Source organism: Cygnus olor, chromosome 19, assembly GCF_009769625.2.
Source record: "Cygnus olor isolate bCygOlo1 chromosome 19, bCygOlo1.pri.v2, whole genome shotgun sequence".
In the NCBI taxonomy this organism is placed as follows: domain Eukaryota; kingdom Metazoa; phylum Chordata; class Aves; order Anseriformes; family Anatidae; genus Cygnus; species Cygnus olor.
Window position 1 is genome coordinate 8,497,385 of NC_049187.1, and position 22,600 is coordinate 8,519,984.

Here is a 22,600-nt window from a genome sequence, read left to right on the forward strand (position 1 = left end):
CAGCTGGAGGCGAGGGCTGGTAGGGTGATGGGATCGAGCCCAGCAGCTGGGGATGGAGCTGCCATGGAGGAGGCAGCTGGGCGGCCCAAAGCGATACACAGAAGCAGAAAACACTCCAGCATGTCTGAGGGAAGTGAGCACCAACCTGAGGGAACGAATGGATGGGAAACTTTTTTTCTGTTTCCTGACGAACGGCCAGAAATCTCTGGCCGAGCTTGAACTTTCTAATAAAGAAGAATTGAAGATTGGATAGGGTGACCTTAAAAAAAATTGAAAGAGGAAATAAGAGGCTCAAGGGCCACGTTAGCACTTTTTCCTTTAGGAAAAGGAAATCGAAGAGGAGGATAGTTCAGGGAAACCCACTGCAAAGCTTTCTTTTGTGAAAACTGAGTCTGCTCTCAGCAAAGCAGCTTGCAGGAGGGGGCGTGCGAGATGTCTTGTCCCCAGATCTGGTCCCCAGAAACTCCAGAAGAGCCTGCATGTGAAAGGGGAAGGCTGCAGGGGTGGGAGGCTGCTCCAGTTCACCCAGTTGCTCCACTGAATCGCTCAGTGATGAGCAGAGGAAGGGGGACAGCTTGTGCAGCTGAGGGAGACTTCCACGCACCGAGGCAAAGGCTAACGCAGTGTGACGCGGCGCAGGCTCCCCAAAAGTGGCAGCCTGAGGTGCAAGGATCCCAGCGGAGGATGTGGGTTTCAGGTTCACACCTTGATGTGGAAGGTAAGGGCCCCACCTCCAGTTGTGAACTCTCGAGGAGGCAGAAACAGAACCCTTTAACCCAGCGGCTGAGCAAGCTGCCTGCGAGCAGTGTGGAAGTGGGGGTGTCTGGCGCTGGAGTTCACCTGCTTTGGGAAGATAGCAATTCCTCCATCCGAATTTATAAGGCGACTCAGTCTTACACAAGTGGACCTTTCAGGGGGTGATGTGTGAGGTTTTGGGGGCAGGTAGTGTCTATTAACTTTCCCAGGCTTGAGCTTCATTATGGCTGATAACTCCGTGATAAATGCCAGTGAGCAGTTCTGAGATTTAGTAGGCAATACTCCCATGAACAAAAGGAGCAGGGGACAGATACATTTTGTTCATTGCCCGCTATTCATCAAGCAGTTTACTTTGCTTGTCTAGATGCATATACCAAGGGCTTCCTATCTGCATCACGTTCTTAAAAGGGAAGGCTAAAAGGTGATTTACAAGAAGCTGTTATCAGTAAAGAATCGCAGTATTGTGCACGATGATTTTTTGACCTCTTGTTTTCTTTTTGGGCTGTGTTCTCATTGTAAAGGAGATTATTTTTAGTTTTGTTTTGTTTTGTTTTTTCCAAAGCACCTGCATATCTCGGCATAGAGAACTTTCCTTCTGCTCTGCACAGTTATTCAGAATATTACCTCTTTCCATGCAAATTGATTTGGGGATATCAAGTATCAAAACAGACTTTTTTGATGTTAATGTCAGGAAATGCAATTTGAAAAAAGCTTGCTGTATTATCTCTAAAAGCTTTACAGAAAGATAAACAGGTTTTGAGGTTTCAAAGTGCAAACCCAGATAAAAGATTTTTAACAGGATAAGAGGTGTGATAGCACTAGATCCATTTGCATGGTACAAAGGAAAAATAATGCTCATTTTTCCAAGTTTTCTAAGCAAGAGTCACTATCGGGTTGTTAAAAAAAAAAAAAAAAAGTCCATAAACATAAGCTGCAAATTTTTGCTATGTCAAAAAATTGATCTAGAAGCAACTCAAGTCTATCAGTGATGCTATCAAATACCTTTCTCAAAAATGTTTAGAGGCTACTTATGAAATGCGTCAAACTTTAATAAAAGAGCCTGCAGCCAGCTTTTCGCCTTGCCCAGACTTTGGATTGAGAATCGTAACCAGAAGTTTTCATGTTAAATGCTGGCAAAGAAATTTGCTTTTAAAGTTTTCTACTCTATACCATGAATGGACAATTCTCTAATGTTAGAATCAGGCAAAATCAGTTTCCAAATGGCTCTGAGAAGCTGGCAATGATATCGAAAGAAGAGGGAGAGAAAAGCAGGGTATTAAGAGAGCATTATTTTGTAGCAGGACCAGGCCCGTGAAATTCTGTGGTGCTCTTTTGGATTTTACCTCTGTCCCCAGTTTTTCAATGCTCTGATCCAAGAGAATATGAGACAGGATGATTTGTCATGAATTTTTCCCTGCTAATTAAATGATAAAGTGGGCAGGGCTGGGAAGTGATATGAGAGAGCCTAAATCTTTGTATGTTTGCCTTAGCACCAGGCTTATTCTTTAAATCCTCTTGCATTTAGGTACAGATGCTCATGCTTATGGATTCTGAGCAGTTTGGGCATGGAAAATGAGGTCTGGAAGTGGTGGTGGCATTTAAGTAGTTCTGAATTCACAGCAGTGAGGAGATGATTTCTCTGGGAAGCACTGGAAATAATTCAATTTATGGACCATTTTGGTCATTACCTGGATGGGAAAGAAACAAAATGATTATCAGCACATGTTCTTCTTTATGGTGCTCTTCAAACTGAAGGGTGCCAGAGACAGTTGCCCGCAAGGCTACAGAAAGGGCAAGGAGATGGACATAAGCAAGGAAATTCTGCTATTTATTTAATATCCTTGTTTATAGACCATAGTATCTGTTGCTGTGAAGATTCAGACAGGATTTAGGGATTAATGAATCAGATTTGTAAAAATTTCTGCTACTGCTCCTTGGAAAAGCACAACTGACTTGGATGCCAGACAAAACAAACAGGAGGTTTTTGTATAAGCAACTTGGATTTTTCCACATTTCCTCCCGTAATTGGATTCTCGTAATGACACGTTGCATTTTTGACATGACTTTTTAGAATGAGACTGGATGTGATTTTTTTTTTGGTGCTTAATAATCCAGCGACTCCAATATTCAGGCTGAGAGAGATGAGCAGGGCCTGGAGCTAGAAACTTTGGTTCCATGTTTCTTCAAGCTTCTGGAGCATGTTGGGTTGTCCTGGCGTGAGCTCTTGCTGTGCTGCTTTGCTGCCCTCGCTCAGGCTGTTACACCCAGTGTTATGTCTGGGATTTGATGGAGAAATCCCAGGGAAGGCCAGGGTACACATCAATGTGAAGATCCTGCCGTTGGAGAAGACTCTTAAAGGTCACTGGAGACCTTAAAACTCCAGATTTGAACTTCTCTGCTTTTTATTTGCAGCTATTATTATAAAGCTGCTTCACTTCCCCAAACTCACTGTCTACCCTTAGGTTTTCAGCATGTGCATCCTATAGAAGTTTACATCCTGATGTGTTCCTCCTCTTGCTTTCAGAACCCTCAAGAAGGAGACGACCTGGATAAAGATTTCACCGAGGAAACAATAAAAGAATACGATGGAAATTACTACAACTACTACGACAGAACCGTGTCTCCTGATATCGGGCCGGGGATGCCTGCAAACCAGGACACCATCTACGAAGGGGTGAGAGTGCTTCTTCCGTCGGATGTAAACTTGGTTCAAAATGTTTTTATTTAATGTTATTGAACGTTCCCACAATGATAGCATAGAGGTGAGCACTGCAAAGGGCTCCTATCCCACTTGGGTTCATCCACCTCGATGCATGTGCTTGCTGTACAAGAAATAGCTCCATGTCCTGGTTGGGTGGAGGTGTCCCATTTCTGCCCTACAAAAACCCGCAGTCCTCTGGTGGCAGAAGCTGCCTCAATATCCCCAGGTCCTGCATGGGGCCGTGTTGGTGGTGTGAGTGGTGTTCTCATCAACTTTTTGCCTTTCTTCTTCTGTCCTGTGCTGCAGATCGGGGGCCCGCGGGGTGAGAAAGGACAGAAGGGGGAGCCTGCAATTATTGAGCCGGTAAGATCGATCTCTGTTCTTTTTTTTTTTTTTTTTTTTCCCAAGGAAAAAGGCATAAAGGGTGTGCTCTGTGTGATTTGGTGCTCTGTATTCCGCTGTGTAGCTGGGAGGAAAATTTCCCATGAAAGAATTACTTGGTTCATTTTAATATAAAATCCTGTAATCATTTTTTTTTTGTAATTTCACAAAGCAGCCTAAATTAGGAAGGAAGTGCAAAATTTCCCATGACATCTCTCATTCGCTGTAACAACCCAGGCCATGTAAAATGGAAGTGCCAGGCAGAGGCCGTCCCCAGCTCTGTGGGATTTTGAGGACCTCTGCAGCTGGTGGCTGGGTCCCATCCTGACCTGAACCTGCAGCTTGGGGCCGCCTTTAATGGTGCAACTAATGGGGTCAGCTCTGTGGAAATAAAAGGGTTCCCACTGCACATCGGGTGGGAGCTGAGCAGCAAGGCTTGCTCCTCCATCTGCTCCTGGCCCCCACCAGCCTCACAATTCCAGAGGAGCCCTGTGCTGTCCCAGGAGGGAAACTCAACGCTTTCCTTCTTTACAATTCTGCCCTGGCCCACTCCCGAGGTGTTTTTTTCTTTCTGAAGAGCAATAAAAACTGCCCGTGCCCTTTGCAGTCTGCAGAAAATGTGGGTTTCCAAGCGAGCATCCCTCTGTAGGTGTGCATGGAGCTGGGGGCTCCGCAGTCCCCAGCCCTGCTCGTGCTGGGACAGCCACTTGTGGCTCAATTCGGGCAGTTAATGTGTGTCTGCCCCTTGCTGGGTGCCAACGTGCCCCCGGGCTGGAACTGGGGGCTTTGCATCCCTGCGGTTACCCCATCAGCAGCGTCCCCGAAGGGCCAAGCACAGGCTCGCTGCACACCAGCAGCTTGGTTAACCTAATTTCCCTTGGCTGAGGGCCCATGCGGCGCCCAGCGCGGCAGCAGCACTTCCCGTCGCCCCCAGCCCCTCATTTTCCTTTGCATTTTTCCTCCATTTCCTTCTTGAGGAGACTTTGCCGGTGCCAGTGGGGCGATGGAGGAGCTGGGGGGGCAGCAGCAGGGCTCTGCAAGCCTCCCCGCCTGCTTGATAAAAGCATTTCCAAGCCTTCCTTCCTCTGTTTCCCTTCTGGGTCCCGCTCTCAGGCTGCAAACAAAGGGCAGGGAGCGAGCGATGCGCTGAACCGTGGCGTGGGGAGGGTGGGGGGCGAGCAGAAAGACGCGGGGAAAACGGCTTCAGCAGCCTGCCCTCGGCCAGAACCAATCCGAAACACTACAGAGCGAACAAAATAGTTAAGTTTAATCATCCAGAAAGAATTTGGCCGCCTTTACTATTTCAAAACACTGGAGCCACGTATAGCTTTTGCCAGAAAGTAAACAAGACCAAATGCTGCCTCGTTCCTTTCCGCTCGGTTCCTCCTCAGCAGAGAGAAATTCACATTCGCCGTGCTCTTTATCTCGGTTCTGATCGGGGCTGCCGCAGAACGGGGAAATAAAAACCAAGCAGGGAAGGCGGGTTCTGCTGAATTTTCTCAGCTTTTCATTCACGCCGCCCGGCCCCCAATCCTTGCTCGGTGCTGACGCTCGCTGGAGGCAGCAGGGCAGCACAGGCGTGGGGTGAGGATGGTCCTGCTTGGGGGCACGGGGATGTTGGGACCCCCCCAGTGTCCCAGCTATGGGGTGTCCTGCCCTGCCTGGCTGGTCCCAGATCCGCCTCGTGTTTCTGCCCCTCGTGTTGCTGAGCCCGTTGTGTAAACAGCAGAGATCCCTTGCCGAGGAGACTCTCCAGATGTCCCTAAAGCTAGGGCTCAACGTAAACCAACAGATAAATACGGGGAGATGCCAAGGATGTTTGTGTTGTGAATTGGCTCATTAGCCCAGACCCCTCCGTGCCGGGGAGCATCCTGCAGCCAGCTGTGGGAAGCAGAGCCCTGGTGCTGTGCGCACTCAGGCCGTGGTGATGCTGGCACCCGGCAGCCCCCAGAAAAGTCCTGGGGGGGGCAGAGGTGGGCTGTGGCTCTCAGCACCGGACTGGAGACACTTACTAGCCTGGTGAAGGGGAAGGGGTGGCATTGGTTTCATTTTCGGAGCCTGCCACACCAAAATGTGCCATCGTTGGTCTCAGTGTCACCAGGGACGGGCCTAGGGGTGCCCCTGTGGGTTTGCTGGGAGCTCTGGGGTTTTCTGAGCAACATCCTCGTTGGGGACTGAAAAGGAGCTGGTGCTTAGCAGATGTCATTCCTTGGGGGGGGCCTTCTGTATCGGCATAGCTTGCCACATCTTACTAGCCCACAACAGCGAATAGCTCACTTAGTGAGGGTTGAGGCAGTGTTGTGTAAGGTTTCCCCCTAATTTACACCCAAAAGAGAGCTGTGGCTCCGTGGCAGTCAGTGACACTGCTCTCAGAATGGGTGCAGGGCAAAGGCTGTGAGCTGTTCTCTTTACCCATGGAGAACGATGCAGGTGCTAGTAGCACATTTTCCCAAATGCACCCAAATGAAGCGGAAAGCAGATTTAAACGACATGGTAATGAAGAGTATGGGTGTGGGGAAGGACAGAAAATAGCGCTGGCCCTGCATTAACGGTGCCGAAACAGCACTAATGGAAGCAAGGCTGGTTCCTGACAGCATGCTTGGTCTAATTTTTGCTCCTCTGGGGTTAGACACGGTGGCTTTGGGGGCAGGCCTGGGTTTTCTTCTCCCCATCTCAGACTCATTCAGCTCAGCCCTGTCTGCTGCCGCGGGCTCAGCCGACGCTTTTAGCACCAGAGCCCAGCCGAGGGTGGCTCAAGACCAAGCACTTGCTTCCCCCGAGGCGAGCCCGTGGGGGTCTGCAGCCTTCCGTGGGCTGCTTGCATCCCCTGGGAGCGATGTCCCCAGTTTCACAGAGGAGCTGGCAAGGGCTGAAAGCGCCGTGGCTCGAGCGAGGTGCCCGCTGGGTGCGTGGTCACTGGTCCCGAGATAAAAGGGCAGCGCTGGCTGTGGGGCTCTTCCCAGCACAGCGTCCCGATGCCTGCTGGAAAACGTTTGCCTGGCTTATTGGGAGGTTTCTTTCCTGCCTCTTACATACCAATGAGGGGGAAAATAAAAAAAAAAAACTCTCAATTCTACTGAGTGCATGATAGATCTGATTTAAAGTTATGACAAAATATTTAGATTAAAAGGAATGAAATAACATTATTCCACCCTTTTGCCCACACAGTGATTTCCTAGGTACACAGAGTAAATCACGGTGTGCAGCCTGCTAGGAAAAGTAATTTCAGAAAAAAAAAAAAAAAAAAAAAAAAAGCACCTTGCAGTTTGATTATTAACTTTTTTTTTTAAAGCTGCTTGGGCTTAGAGACAGCTTCTTCCTGACAATGAGCCCTTCTCCCACTGCAGCATAGCTGAGGTTTGCACGTGCCCCAGGTTTGCCTGCCCTTGAGCTAAGGGAGAAGGGTTTTGGTATGGAAGGTGACCCTGTGCTGTGGCAAGGCTTGGTGCTGGGGGAAAGGGCTGTTCTGCCATGCCCTGCGTGATCCAGATAAATGGTATTTGGCTTTTCAATGGGCAGGTGGTGTCACTGAGAGAGAATGGGAACTGCTCAGCTTCTGGGATGCCCGGACCCAGCAGCAAGACATGAAATACTTAAGGACAGACAAAGCACTGGGTTTGCAGCCCTGATGTTGAGGTGACTTTGAGGATGTGCCCTGCTAATCACTGTGTTTTTCCTCCCTCTTGTTTAGGGAATGCTTGTGGAGGGCCCCCCTGGTCCCGAAGGCCCAGCAGTAAGTGGCACTTTGTTTACACCTCACTGGAGGGTGCGTGTGGCTCTGCGGTGCTGGACGTGTGCGTTGCAGGGAGCTGATGCCCATGGAGGGCTCAGCACCCGTCTGTGTCCGGGATGCATCGCTTCCATGTGCCATGCATGTGTACAGAGCGCTTTGGAGTCTATTTTCTGGAGCAAAAATAAACAGAAAGCTCTATTTCTTTTCCTGCGCTTTCTATGAATGTTACAAATAATGCGCATTTTCATTCAGTGGCTTTTTTTTTTTTCTATCCTAGGGCCTTCCAGGACCTCCAGGACCAACTGGACCCGTGGGCCTTATGGGAGACCCTGGGGAGAGAGTGAGTACCCCCATTCTTCTCCTCTTTGAAGCCTTTTGTCATTTTTTTGTGTTCAAAGCGGGACTGTGGTGCATCATTGGAACCCTAAATTCTGCTGGTTGCACGAGGCGTTTGATAGCACTCCCTCTCTGAGTCCTTGGTCTTAATGCCTCAGAGCTGGGTGAAGAGGATGTCAGCCCTAAAAGATGCTTGTGCCAGGGTAAAGGGCAGACCTTTGCATCCAGGGACAAATGGCTGGGGACTAGCCACACTACTAGTGAGCTGCATTAAACAATTTTCTCCAGGTTAGAACCAAGAACAAGGCTGACAAACCCTCCGCTCTCTGCCTGCACCATTTGGCACGTTGCTGCTCATTAAAGCATGGGAGCTGGGCACTGGGAAAACAGGATGAGCCAATGCACAAAATAGCCATGAGCACAGTAAATTGGAGTTCGCTGTGATTCTGAATCCTCTTCTCAGCTGGTGCGAGTCCTGCAGCAGAGGGGTTGGTTTTGGTTGCATCCAGCACAGCCCCTGGGGTCACACCACCGTCCCGCTGTGTTTTTCACCCCTATTTTGGGGGCTGCTGAACTCAAGCCTCAGCTCAGCAAGAGGTGTATAAGCATTAGGCATGCAGGGAAAGCCTGGATTGTCCTCACTGAGCAAAACCAGCTGTAATGGGGCCAGGCACTTGCACCAAGGCAAGTGTCCAGGACCACGTCAGGCTCAAGGGCTGCTGCTGGGAGCAATTTTAGCGGGTGCTAGAAGTTCACCTAAAAATAAAAGCAGCCCTAAGGACAGGGCTCTTTGTGGCCTGAGGCATAGAGTCTCAGTGACCAAAAGGCCAAAAAGCATGCCTACAGATGGCTCTTTGAAGGCAGGCTGGCTGGAGGTCTATTTTTCCAGCCTTTCTCTGGGAAAGCGCGGGCGGGAGGAGAGCAGCAGTGATGCTGATTGCAGGAGATGTGCCTGGATGCACCGCGTCCCGCAGCTGTCAGTGCTGTCACCCGGTGAATGCAGAATGCCTCGGCGATGGAGGGAGCACTTATCAGCAAACACTCCCCAATCTGATGGTCAGGGCCTCAGCAGCTTTTCCCGGCAGATAACGCAGCAGGGTCTGACATACCACGGTGTCCTCCGCTGTTTTAGCAGCTGCTTTCTGGGTGGGGAATTGTCCTATCTGTCCCCAGGCTCCAGCAGGGAAAGGACAGGGGGACCCAGACCCTTTGCATCTGCAGGGTTTCGTGCTCTGCTGGCAGAATTTCTTGGATTTTGTTGGATCCTGTCTGTACAGGGTGGGAGAAGCTGCTCAGGCTCAAATGGGAATGTCCATGCAGACGAGGGTGTTGTGCTGTTCTGATGCACATCTCAACACAGCAGATTGCTGCGACTCCTGTTAAGGATTCGTGTTGTAGCATTGCTGTTTATCTATTTTCCATTTTATTTTCTATTTCAATTGCATAACCTAAGACCCAGAATGAACACGAGGGAGAATTTGCTCCGTTGCAGAGAATCAGAACGAGATTTCTGTGCTACAAAGGAGCTCAGCGTAGCTTTGTTTTTAATGCTTAAGCGATGCTGGAGGTTTGCATGGCTGCCTCTGCAGTAACTATCGGGTCTGCATCAAATCCTCTGGGTTTTATTCCTCCTTAACCCTGCAGGCAGGCAGCACCAGTGGCAGCCCCTCTGGAAATGGCTGAGCACACTTCCACACTAGGATGAGATGAACCACAATGTGAAAACTCCAGCTAGACCAGCTAAATGTTCTTCCCTAAATCCTCTGTAGCGGGACTCTCTGCATTAAGCAGGGGCTGAGCTGGTTTTCACCAGTCTCTCCTACCCTCAGCTTTTAAAGTCCACCTGTGGTCCCTTGCAGGAAAGGCTTGGGGTCACTCCGGAACAACACTCCTGGGTCTCTTTTCAGCCCCATGTCCCCCTGAGCTGTTGTCCTCCCCAGCACCGCCCTTGCACCCTTCCTCTCCCACCCATCAAGGTGGTTCTCCAGCCCACCCGTTCACCAGGAAAAAAAAGCAAGAGATGGGAAACTGCATTTTGGTGCTCACTGAAAACAACGCCCCGTTGTTGTGGGATGTCTCCCCGTGGCCTGGCTGCCATCCTTGGGGCACAGCAGGACCAGCTGCACTGCCACCTTCCCTGCCTGCTGGGGGACGAGGCAACCAGCTGGCTCCAAACCTTCCGTACTCGCCTCCCAGCCTGAGGACATGTCTTGCAAAATGCAAGTGTTGAGAGAAATAAAACCACTGCTGGCCTGTGCTGGAAGGTGCCTGGTGTGGTTTTCAGGTGTACTTGAGGAGATTGCTTAGGTGTTGGGGTAGTGTGCAGTGACCCTGGCTTGGGCCCCCTATTTTTAATTAAGGCTCCTGGTTGCCTCGCTGGTCCCGGGGGCCTTGGCTACAGCTCGCTGGCTGCCATGCTGCTGCAACCCCCCGGACCCCTTCTGTAAAGACCCCCGCTTCATTTACACTCCTGGTGTATTTATTGTTGGTTTTTTGATGGAACAGTAATAACATTTCTTGTGGTTGTGACATGATTGAGAACGAGAGGCCCTGCCTGAGCTCCATCGATCGGTGTCTGCGAGCTCAGAAAGTCAATACGCAGCCACGAGCCCGCGGCTGGGCACCAGGGCCACCGCTCCGAGGTTTGCTTAACCCTCGAGCCACCACGGATCTGAGTCTTCCTGCAGTGCCCTGGCAGGGCTCTGCATCCTTCGGTGTTGGAGTTTGTAGGGGACCATCCACAGTTCAGCCGGGCAAGGTCCCAGCAGTGTTTTGCAGCACAAATCTTGTGGCAGCCTAGGATTAGTCAGCACAGCTGTGTGGCTCCATCAGGCCCTTGGTAGTCTTCATTTGCCCTCATGTTCAGCCTCCATGGGTCCAGCTTGCTCTGCTGCTCCCCTCGATGCTCTTCCCCTGCTCCTAACAATTATTTGCGTGCCAGGATGGGTGCTGACCCTGATGAGGAGGGAGGTGGTGCTTCTGCCGCTTGTCCACGCAGACGTTTGCTGGTCAGGCTCCTCCTGAATGGCCGTGCAAAGCCAACCAGCAGCAGACACGCTGTCCCTGGTGTTGTCGTTACACACCCTGAAATTAAAGGCTTAATTTGCATTCTAGCCCAGACAGCACATCCTGCTTTTACAGTGTCCAGAACAGAATGTAATCCAACATATTGTGCATGGAGAAGTGATGAACTTGCAGAGCCAGGAACTGAAAGTGTATTAAAACACTCTTTTCAATTAGAGCAGCTCCTCTTTAATTTGTTTGTTATTAACCCTGTGCATAGCTCATGAATTTACATGGCACTTATATGTGCACAGTGAGGAACATTTCTTATGCCTGCATCTGATAAAGACTTATTTGCAATCAGGCAGGTGCACCGAATTAATATACGAACAATATTCAGCTATGTTAATATTGGCCAACACTCATTTAGCTCTGTTTTATTCATCATGTCAGTTTGTTCATTTATCCCAGTTACTTTACAAAGCAAAGAGGAGCTCGCATCACCAGCAAAGCTGCAGAGCAGCCTGTTTGTGGGAGGTAGCAGAGGGCTGATCGGGGGGTTTCTTTCAAGCGGTGGGAAGAAAGAAATACGGCACTTAGGAGGCCAGAGAGCTGTTTCGTGGGTACTCCAGAATGGAATGAAGAAAAGGGGAGATTTTTATTTATTTTTTTATTTTAAACAAGATGGTCTGTAGCATTATAGCAAATCTCAGCCTGGTCGCTGACCCCATTGCGTGTTGGGAAATAAATGTGGGTGCCTTGGTGCTGCTGGGCTTCTGAGCAGCCTCCCTCCAGCTCTGAGCAAAAGCTGGTCTCAAAGCCCTCGTTACATTTTCCAAGCTCATGCAGTCATAATGTCTCCATGGCCTTATTTCCACTGAGAATTGTTTTTCATCTCAGGAGTTTAATAGGATCCCTAAAATCCTTCCTGCGGTTCTGAAAGGCCTGAAGCTTTCAGGGTACCCTTTCTTCCATCAGGTCGCAAGCGGTGCCTTACACAGAAAACCCTAAACGCTGTGAGAAAGATCTTTTCTCATGCAATTCTCTGGCCAGGGTAGAAAAAAAATCCTTGACTTAAAGCTCAAAACTGTGGGCTAGTGGGTGGGTCTGTGTGCCTGCTGCTGGGCACCGTTCTCAACACCCACCGTGTGTCTGTCCGTCACTGTCTCCTATGTGATGATCATGAGAACTAACACAGATGTGAGTTTAAACGTTCCCTTGAAATATTGCATTAGTGTTTGTGCTCAGCGTGGCATCTTGGAGCACTGCACCAAATGAAAGTTGAAGTTCCCATCCTTGGTTGCTGTATATCAGCAGATCTCTATTTACATAATGAGAGTGACACAGATTTACACCAACGGAGGGTCTGGCGTGCTGCGTTTCTTAAAGGCGTTCCGAGGTTTCTGCAAACCAGCCTCAGTTTAAATTTACAAAGTGCTTTGTGGTTTTGATTTTTCCTCCATACCGCTGCCCCCCACTGCGCCACCCCACAAGGAAAAGACCTCACGCACCCAACCTGAAACAAAACGAGGCGTTTATGGAGAAAAACATTCCACCAACATTTGTCGGGCAGAGTACACAACGAGAGATAAACAAGCTCATTCCTGATCCGTCATACGGGGGACCGGAGCTAAAGGAGAGGAGAGAGAGGGAAGAAAGTTTATTATATAAGATGAGCCTGGCCTAAATTATTTATGGTGCTGCTGGTGCAGCAGACGGGGCTGCCCTCTGCACCTCGTCAGCAGAGCCAGGGACTCCGGTGTCGGCCAGACTAAGTAAACACCAGGAATGTAACATCATGAGCTTGTCTTGAAAAATGGATGGGCTGGCGTGTCGCGCAGCCTTCCTTCGGCGCTGAGGGAGCTGTTGGGTGGTTTTGATGATAAATCACGGGCTGCAGCGCTGGCTGCTGCGGCGCTGGGAGCGGCGTTGTTATTCCGGGCCGGTTGCAGTGCGGAGCTGGGCGCCTGGCCCGCGGCACCGCGCCGCCCTGTGATTGTGGTGCAGGGCAGGGGAACAGCCCGGCGGGGTGGGGTGACGGTGGCTGTCGTTCCCCAGGGCTGGGCTCTAATTTAGGGCTCGGAACTTTGGCTCGAATGCTTTGGGTTCCTTTTTAAGAGGGAGACGACGAAGGAGATGTTAGGTTAAACAAGGCAGAGAGGGAAGGGGAGGGAGCGAAAAGATGTGAGGTGAAGCCAAGTCCAGTGCACCTGCAGAAATAGGGAGCTGCACGGCTGAGACGAGATGTGGGGGAAGAAAACATCACTTCCAGGATGGCCTGAGACCCTCAGCCCAAACCAAGGCAGGTCTGAAGGATGTTTTTAGATGCCCCATTTGTAGAAATAGACCCAATGAGCGCCCAGGTCTGAATGCAAGACAGTGAGGCAACGGTAACGCTTCAACTACTTTTTTTTAATGCTCTGCTTTAGGGACTTTGTGCCCTTTTGTCTTTCCCTCCTCCCTCTCCCAGCTTCACCCACCTTCCTTTGCATTGTGTGGTGAGCATGCATCTTCTCAGGACAAGGCCTGGCTCTTCTGTGTCCGTGCAGCGAGTCCATAAGCATCTGGGATTGTGGCAGTATTTTATTTTCCCTTTTGTTCGGTGTCTGTATGGGCTTAAGAGCTTCAGACAAATGGGAGAGAATAAGAACTGACGGAGACGTTTATCACTTGCCCTTCTAAGAGCTTTGGTCCTCCACAGATGACTTTATTGTTGGCATTTACTGACCAGGGGAGTGTCCAGATCCTCAAGCCTGAGCTGCTGGCCAGGCAGTTCTGCCTACCTTGCCATGAAGTGAGCACCAGAGCTCCTGGGTCAAGATCAAGTCACTCTCAGCCCTTTAAGCTGGTGTGAAAATTGCAATTCTGCTTGCAGTGGTTGGATGTCATCCTCATTTGTATGTAGGGTTGGTGGATGGATATGCAAATTTGGGTTAACTTAAACTTATTGCCAAGTCCACAACTGGGAGTGCGAATAATCTGTGGGCTGTCTTATGGAAATTGGCCATATTTGATTATTTATAGCTTCATCAATACATCTTTTATTACGTACTTGTTTCTTTAGTGTAAGTTAAAGGTACTCAGCTGATGTTAATCAGCACAGCTCTGTTGAGATCCTCAGAGTTTGGCTGATTTACAGCTGCTGACAGGATCACTTCGTTGTAGACAGAAGTAGCCTCACAGGACAAAAAAAAAAGACTGAAGAGAGAAAAATGGAATGACCCAGATGACTGAACATGCACGGAAATGTATTTATCTTTCCACATTTCTATTTCGCTGACCTGAGTTATGAAGTTTCATATACCTTTTTAATAGATTTTAGGAGACCCTACTAAACATTGATTCCATTGACTTGGAACATCGCAGAGGGTTTTATTGTTCACTCAAATATTGCTTATGGCAGACACTGAAAATATGGGGGCCGGGATGTAAGGAGAGGGAATTACTAAGAAAAACCATGTGCGCTTACAGATGTGCTTCCACAAAATGTGCCAGACCATCAGGATGCCAGCGCGCTCAACGTGAGCTGTCAGGATAGGGAGCCCTTTGTGTCACAACACGTCTTTACAGCCATAACTAAGATGATGTTACAGAAGTTTATTTTTATTTCCCTTTCTTACAGGGACCACCTGGCCGTCCAGGTCTTCCAGGAGCAGATGGTTTACCAGGACCACCAGGGACAATGCTTATGTTGCCTGTAAGTACAAATGTAACCAAAAAAGCATTTAAATTACTTGGGCTCCTTGGAGTTAAGTGTTGGAGGGTGAAAGTCACGAGGGAGCAACTAAAGACACCTCCAAGGGCCAAATTTTGAGCAGAACCCTGCTTCTTAAGGTGAAGAACCTCTAATGGCTGTTCAAAGCAGTTCATCCAGGTTCTCATGGTTTTAGTATCTCGTCTCTTTTGATGACCAGCGGTTAGTTTGCATTGTCTTTTTCCCTTACATGAAGCTAGCAAGAACCAAGTTAGCCTTCTTGATCCCGGGACACTAAACGAGTGATTATATTTTGTGTCTCCTTTGATATGAGAAAAAGCCCTCAGTAAACCAGCTGTTGAAAATGAGTGGTTAGGTACCAAAGGGAAAGAGGCTTTAGTGAAAAACCGCAGCACTCTTGTACAGGCTCCAAATCGCAGGGTGATATGTGTGTAGGTTACTGGCAGGGTGCCGAGGAGAGCCTGGGCCAAGTGCTCAACATGGAGCTTAGCTGGCCATTACAATACGTTTGTTGGCCCCTACAGAAACCAACCGTAGGCCTATAAATTGTTTCTTTGGATCTGCTTGCCAAGTTCATGTGGTCGTATACCTAGAGCCAACCAAGCAAGACGCAGAGGTGAAGCTGAGGTGAAAGAGCCTTCCAAGTAGGTTCTGCACTCTGCTGAGCTCCTCTTGCAAAACCCCAAAACACATGCAATTAAGGAATTGGAGATGGAAGAGACAGAAGAAAACATTAAACTCCTTCCCTTTCAAGTTCAAGAAAATAAAAAATAATTCTTTTTTTTTTTTTTAATCCTTTGTGTGTTGAAGGATTTGGGCTTAAACATTAGGATGAGTTTCCCTGAAGTACGCTGCCACGCTTGGGAAATGCAGCCTTGGTCCCGCGGCATAGAGGCAGCTCCAGCCCAATAACCTGATACAACCCCATCTCCACCAGCATCTGCATGGGGGCTCTCAGGCCTGTGAGAACTTCGGTGTTAGTTTTGTGCGGTGGTGCGTGAGGTCCTTACAGTTCAAAGTCTGCAAGGCCTCCTATTGTGCATGCTTTGACCTGGCAGCATTTGCTGTGCGGTTATGTCCATGGGAAACAGTCCGTGTGCGCCGGCGAGCTGGGCGACCCGAGAGCGCGCTGCTTAATGGGGTGGTCTGGAAGGACACTGATGGGCCTGGGGCAGTCATGCTGAACGGAGTTATTTAGGAACCAGGCTAGCGTGAGTATGGAGACACAGCAACCCCGTGACCTGCTTTGTCTGTCTTGTTCCCATCAGTTCCGCTTTAGCGGAGGAGGAGATGCTGGCTCTAAAGGACCGCTCGTTTCAGCCCAGGAGGCCCAAGCCCAAGCCATCCTGCAGCAGGCCAGGGTAAGTGAAGGGGAGTGGGATGTCTCTTGCAGCAGGTCTATGTTGATGAGGAGGACAAGATTCAACTTTTCAGAGGAGATGTCTCCGTGCTTGCACCGTCCATGCTGGTAACAGTCTCTTGACCTAGGTCTGAGATGGGATTGCTGCATAGCTGGAGGTGATGACACCTGCATGACTTGGCCTTTTACTAATGGCCAGCAACAGGCCAGGCTCTAAAAACTCAGTTTTAAATTGCGTACAGACCTTGGAGATGGCCTTTTGCTGATGGAAGTAGACATAAACCTGCTGCAGTGTTTTGCTGTTTATGCTGACAGTTTTGAGAATCTATATGAAAAGTTGTGGTATATGCTGTAGGGGATTTCTTTCTTTCTTTCATTTTTTCCAGCAAATCTCACTCAGTAATTAAATGTATGTCACAGATGTAAGCTGTTCCCAGCTCCATGAATCTCAGCAGGCAGCCTGCAATTTCCTTTAATATATTTATTGAAAATACATGATGAACATCTATGCCATTTTTTTTTGTTAGATGACCTTATTGATTAATGATCAAATAATCCCCAGCAGTGTTTATTATTTAGGCTCACTGGTGAAACAAGATGGGCCATGCATGTTCCCAGTACAATTCCTGTTCCCTAGCTGGATGAGCATGTCAGTCTATAAGGCTCCATACTCAGCTGTTCAAAATAAGACTTCATTTCCAGCCAGTAGAGCTTTGAATTTTCCCTTCCGTAAGTGCTTGTCTGAGGTTACATTTGATCATTAGCATCTTAAAAGCAGAAAAGCAGCAGGCACAATTACAGCAGAAGGGAAAACGCAGGGACCCCTCGAGTGCCTTTCTGATTTATTTGCCCCAGTCTTGTCCAGGAGGGACCAGATCCTGGCTTTGAGCAGTGAAAGGGAAAATATAAGATGGTTTAGCAAGGCGAAAAATGAAAGCGGATGGCTTTGGGGTGATTTGCTTCTCTCCCAGCCAAATGCAGCCATCAAAGGACATAGCTTAGCTGTGCTTCCCCGTGTCCAAAGCCCACGTCTGTCTGCAGCTGGGACTCGTAGTTCAGATGCTGTTGATGGGCTAAAAAGCAATTCCTTTCACCCTTGAGTGAAATAAAGTCCTTTAGGATCTCCACCCAGCTGGGTGACACATGCCCTTTTGGGTTTATAATGAGGGCTTTGGCTCAGCTGGTGCTACTTTGCTTTCCATCCAGCTCTCCTTTAACTAAGGAGTTCAATTTTTCTCATGTTCAGGCAGAGCACATGGCCCTGGTGCCACCAGCCACTGCATTTTCCTATCCATTAACCTTACTCTGAGAATGATATTGGTGGATTATGATTCTCGTGTTACCTCGTCAGTCTTAATTTCCAGGCTGCCTACAGTTTTTCCATCAGCGTTTATTTTGCTGGGAAATTGCTTTTTTTTGACCAGATCAACGTTTCATGAGAAGTATCTGCTTTCTCAGACTTTTTTGTTGTTGTTGTTTTTGTTTTTTTCTGCCTGTCAAAAATAGTGACTGATTTGAAAAAACAAAGTATCCCCCCCCCCCCCCCCAAAGAAAAGTCTCTTTTCTTTTTTGTTTGTGTGTGTGTGTTTTGTTGTGGTTTGTTTGTTTCATTTTCAGTAAAATGTTGGGAAAAATGAAGAAACTAACATATCCTGGGCAACTTTTGGGCTGTGGATGAAAATTTGATTATTTCCATAAACAGAAAGATCCATTCCTTGACAAACATCAATCTATCATCAGGCAATTTCAGCTGAAAACCCTGATACTGAAGTGGGCAGGGAGATAAAAAAATTTTCTGCGGGGAAGTTACGGGATGTGGCAGGAATGAAAAAAAGAGTCCTGCAGGGGAAAGTGCTTCTTCTTTTTCTTTTTTTTTGGTGGTGGTGTTAATTGCATTATTAGATTGATTTATTCCCTTAAAATTTGGCTTTCAGTAGACACTGAAAGTAGACACTGTCCCAGCCAGCAGTGTTCCAGAGCAGCTCCCTTTTAATGGGGAGTTGTAAAAAGATGCCACATAATCCAGCATTTGTACAATATTTACACCATTCCAAGTTCAGTCACGGATAGATTTTAGTTCCTGTTGTACGCAGATAATTACAACTCTTTTAAAGTGTCGAATTGTCACGAGGGAACAAATTGTCCAAGTGATGTTATGAACTGTGGACGGCCCCATTACCCTCCACGGAAATTACCAACTTGATGCATGGTTACATGACTCCTTAATTACCGAGCTAAACGCCCCCCATTGGAAATAGAATTGTTCTATTTGGAAGATGCTAAGTAGTAATTAAAAAACAAAAAAAAAATCCTCCAAAATTAAGCTGCTAGTTTAATAAAGAAAAAGTCCTCCTAAACCAGGATGTCAGCAAACCCCTGTAGCTTGTTTGGGTAAAGTTTTGTCATTTACCTTCAATAGGTTATTGCTAAAAGTGGCTATTGTTTATGTGTTGATTGGAAAGGGTTCAAATGCAGGAAAATCTGTGCTCTCTATCTGCCATGGGTCTCGACCAGGGTGTTTATAGGCATCTACCTGTATGGGGCTGCAGGCAGCCTTGCTGTAGGTCTGTACCTCCCCTCGGCAGACCCACCAGCTAGGGGCTTGGCCCATGAGTGGATGCAGGAAGGATTGATCAGCTGTGCAGTGTATGCTGTGGGGTAAATTCATTTAGATCATGGAAATTGCTGCAAGGATTCGTTGTTCTCGGGGCGTGCAGGGAACACGCAGCTCATGGCACGGCGGTGGCTGTGTCCCGTTGTGGTGGTGACACCGGGACACCAACTAAAGCAGCTTTCTCTTTCTGTTTCAGCTGGCGCTGCGAGGACCTGCAGGCCCAATGGGTCTGACTGGGCGGCCCGGCCCCATGGTGAGTGCAGAAGCAAGGAGAGAACGAAGCTGGCACTGGTTCAGCACCTGCTCTTGGTTACCTGCATGAGTGCCTTCTCCTTAATGTCTTTTGGCTCTTCCCTCTGGTTCTGTTGTGGCAAAATGCAATGAATCCCATTCTCTGTCCACAGGGACCCCCGGGCAGTGGAGGACTGAAGGGCGAAGCTGGAGAAATGGGGGCCTCAGGTGTGTACGGGAAGATCGGGGGGCTGGGGGAGCTTTGGGGAAATGCAGGTGTGGAGCAGCCAGCCCTGCTTCAGGGGCTGCTGTGGGGGAGCAGCTCAGAGCCTACAAATGCAAGCTGAAACTAGGAAGGTGTGGGAACATCTGTTTCACAGACAGATGTCCCTTCAAGCATCCAAGTGCAGATTCAAGACACAATTCCAAGCCAGCAGTGTAAAATTCTGCAGGTGGTTCTCCTTTCCTGCAAAGGCGTCCACAGAGGAGTCCTGAAGGCCCTCGGTTCCCCCAGGTCCCTCTGTGAGCACCCCGGAGGCATGGTGTGAGGGGGGTCCTGCAGGCTGCTGCGGGGCAGGGGGCTTCTTGGTGCAGGGCCAGCCTCTTGCCTTGCCCTCGGCCCCAGCCGTTCCCTGGCCACAAACGTTGGAAAAGAGATGTGGTGTGGGTGGCTGTGTAAATATGAGACAGGTTGGAGTGTGGGGAGTTTCTTAACACTCACCAAATTGTTCTCCTGAGTTGTAAATCCTGCATCAAGGGAAGATTTTCTAACGGGGGGAAGGGATTTGCCCCGCCACCATGAGCCCGTGACAAGCGCAGGGCTGCTCACAGGGCGAAGGCTTACCCTTGGGTCAACGCGTGCACTTCCCAACCAGACATGCTCAATCCTGCATCCCCCTATGTATTTTGAGCCACGGGCTCTGCTCAAGGGGTTCACGCCCCATTTTGTCACCCCATTTTGTCACCCCACTGACCCTCACCGCCCCAGTGGGGCCTGGGTGGGGATGCCTGCAGGGCTGCTGCTCTGGCCAGCTGCGCGGGGTCTGTCTGTCGTGCTGCTGGCTCACGGCGTTTCTTTCTCTCCCCTCGTTGCATCACAGGGTCCACGAGGCATCCAGGGCCCTCCCGGCCCGGCAGGGAAGCCAGGCCGCAGGGTGAGTGTCCTGGGAGCGCTTCGTCCCTCAGCCAAAGCAATTCCTGAGCGCTGAGAGCATTGCACAAGCGTGGGCTGGCGGCCAGCCAGGGGCTGGTCCAGGCCTTCTCGGTCCAGCTGGGCAGACGCACGCGGGGATCAGAGCTTGGGGCCGGGCGGGCAGGGAGGAGGGAAGCTGGGGAGAGCTGCGTGTCCACGCTTCCTGTGTTTTAGGCCTCAGCTTTTTGCTCTGCGGCGCTGGGGTGGGAGCTGCGGGAGCACCCTGGGCTGCTTTGGGCAGTCCCGGTCTCTGCAGCGTGCAAGGACCTGGTCCCTGGGGGTATCCAAGCTGGCAGAAACGGTGCTCACTTGCTCTGTTGACATCCCCGTTGCACAAATGCTAATTTTTGTTTTACGGAGTCCTCCAGCATTTTGTGTAAGCTTACCAGAGGAAGAAATTAAAAAGTTTCTTGTGTGACTCACATCCGGCTTTCATAACCTTTTATCTCATTTCAATTTGTGAACATCGACATAAGTGTATCTTAAAGTGTAATGGAAGATAATTTATTCAGATGAAAATTGATGACCATATCCCAGTGTCCATGCTATGAGCCAGCTTCCCTGCTATTTGTCTCCTACATGTAAACCCACTACAGAGGGGTAGGAGACGAATAGCAGGGAAGATGGTTTACAGGCCAGTTTATTAAGGCTGACCCAGGATGCTGCTCAAGAACATAGCAGCATTTTCTCCTTGCCCAGCTGGCAAGCTCTGGTTTCAATAAAGCTTTGCTCAGCCACAGACCAAAGAGCAGATGTCTCCGCAGTTCTACTTTACCCTTTGTGTTTGACTTTGCTTCTCTCTGCTGCAGGGACGAGCTGGCAGCGACGGTGCCCGGGGAATGCCAGGCCAGACAGGACCAAAGGTAGCGTCACTTATTTGTGTGCTTTTGGAATTTGCATCAGCTGGTTAGCAAGCAGGAACGAGGGGACCCTTGCAGGAGGAGCCCACTTTGCTTGGAGAAGGTGGCTGAAATGGTCCAGCCACTCCTGTGAAGATGTGGGCTCCACATTTGAGAGCTGAGGGAAATTAAACACACACCTAAAAGGCAGAACAGCAATAGATTGTCTTTTCTTTTCTTTCTTTCCTTTTTTTTTTTTTTGATGCAACTTTATTGAATTGCTGGATCCTCTTAAGAATGAAACATGCTCCCTTGGCTGCAGTTGTAGAACAAATACTTTGGAATCCTAATTACAAAAAACAAACATGAATGAGCAGTTGGAAATATTCTGAAATATAACTACCAAAAAATACCTATTAAGTGGGTGAGGAAGTGTAGAAGGCGTGGTGAGGAATTTTAATGCCTTGTATTTATATTTGAGACAAAATCCTTTCATTCAGCTGTGATCTGCTGGTATTATCAAGCAAGAAAGGAGCTGTTCCACTGAAATTGAATGCAAAGAAAGTTTGCTCAGGGAATCATGTATTAAAGGTTTAAGTACTTTATTGTGTAGATACTTAAAGCTGGAAAAGATGGGGGTTTTGATACAGAGACGGGAAGCTGCAAATCATTTATCCAGCAAAGTGCTTTAATGAGCGTCAACTGCCCTCCAAGGAGTGGATGCCAGGGAAGAAGGGAAAACAGAATAATGAGCAGCTCTGGAAACGAGCTAAATTTGCTGTGAACAGAGCCAGAGCAACGCCCCATGAGCTGACAAAAATGAAGGAGCTGTCAGTTACCCTGGTGCATCTCAGTCAGCCTTGGCCAGGTCGATTTATCCTCCAAAATGCTCTGGTGTAACTGACTTCCTCGTTCATAGGTAAAAGGTTTGCGGAGGGAAGGAGTGGTGCTCATTCCACTTACCACTGGTGTGTGATGTGCCTTTTGACCAGGTGGCTCCCCACTATACAAAGAAAATGAGACTTTCCTTTTCTCTCTGTGCCGGGTGTTGTGTGACAGCATCACCCACGGTTTGCAGGTGCTTTTGGGACTTCCCTTTTCCAAAGAGCTGAGACTTTCATGGACAGGCTGTCTCAGTGCATTCCTGACCCCTGTTTCCCCCCCCCCAGAATACAGGAAAATGGAACAGGGCACAAATTCAGTGAGGAAAAGCAACTGTGTAGAGGAGAAGCCCTGCTATGGCTTGCTAGGTTTTGCCAGGACCTGGCTGCATCCCAGCCCTGGGGGACCCACACTGATCCGAGCCCCAGGAAGCTCTTTGAACTACCGGGGTTTTAATTTTATTTCCTCACGCTTCAGCTTCCCAATGAGTCGCCCGTTTCCTTCGGGAGCATCTGCAGAGCTGGGCAGGGGACGTGAGGAGCGAGCAGCTGCTTGTGCTCAGTGTGTCCGCACGACTTTTGTTTTCCCAGCGTGGTGCCAAGCACAGAGTAACACGCCCGCCCTCCTAGCACAGCTCCTTATTTTAGGCTTGGCATCGTGCTCCCCAGCATGGCCAAAGCCCTGCTTGGCCCAGAGCTGTATTTAAAGCAGTAGGCAGAAGCTACTGGCAGTGAGTAGGAAAACTTACACCTTGGGTTAGAAGGGTGTGTATGGGCTGGATGGTGGTGGAGCTCAAGGTGGTGTTTGGGCACATGTTGGCAGGAATACTGGTGCCCAGCTGGCTGCCAGTGGGTCAT

At 49.1% G+C, this 22,600-nt stretch overlaps 1 protein-coding gene across 2 annotated transcripts in view; it reads left to right on the forward strand.

Moving 5' to 3' along the window:
* COL5A1 (collagen type V alpha 1 chain) overlaps positions 1–22,600 on the forward strand; it is a 152,153-nt gene that overhangs the window by 70,367 nt on the left and 59,186 nt on the right. For both annotated transcript variants that reach the window (XM_040531072.1, XM_040531073.1), the window contains exons 8-17: positions 3,281–3,430; positions 3,764–3,820; positions 7,530–7,571; positions 7,849–7,911; positions 14,533–14,607; positions 15,894–15,986; positions 18,796–18,852; positions 19,004–19,060; positions 19,931–19,984; positions 20,832–20,885. In XM_040531072.1, the coding sequence (XP_040387006.1) occupies positions 3,281–3,430; positions 3,764–3,820; positions 7,530–7,571; positions 7,849–7,911; positions 14,533–14,607; positions 15,894–15,986; positions 18,796–18,852; positions 19,004–19,060; positions 19,931–19,984; positions 20,832–20,885 (702 nt within the window). The remainder of the gene's footprint in view (positions 1–3,280; positions 3,431–3,763; positions 3,821–7,529; positions 7,572–7,848; positions 7,912–14,532; positions 14,608–15,893; positions 15,987–18,795; positions 18,853–19,003; positions 19,061–19,930; positions 19,985–20,831; positions 20,886–22,600) is intronic.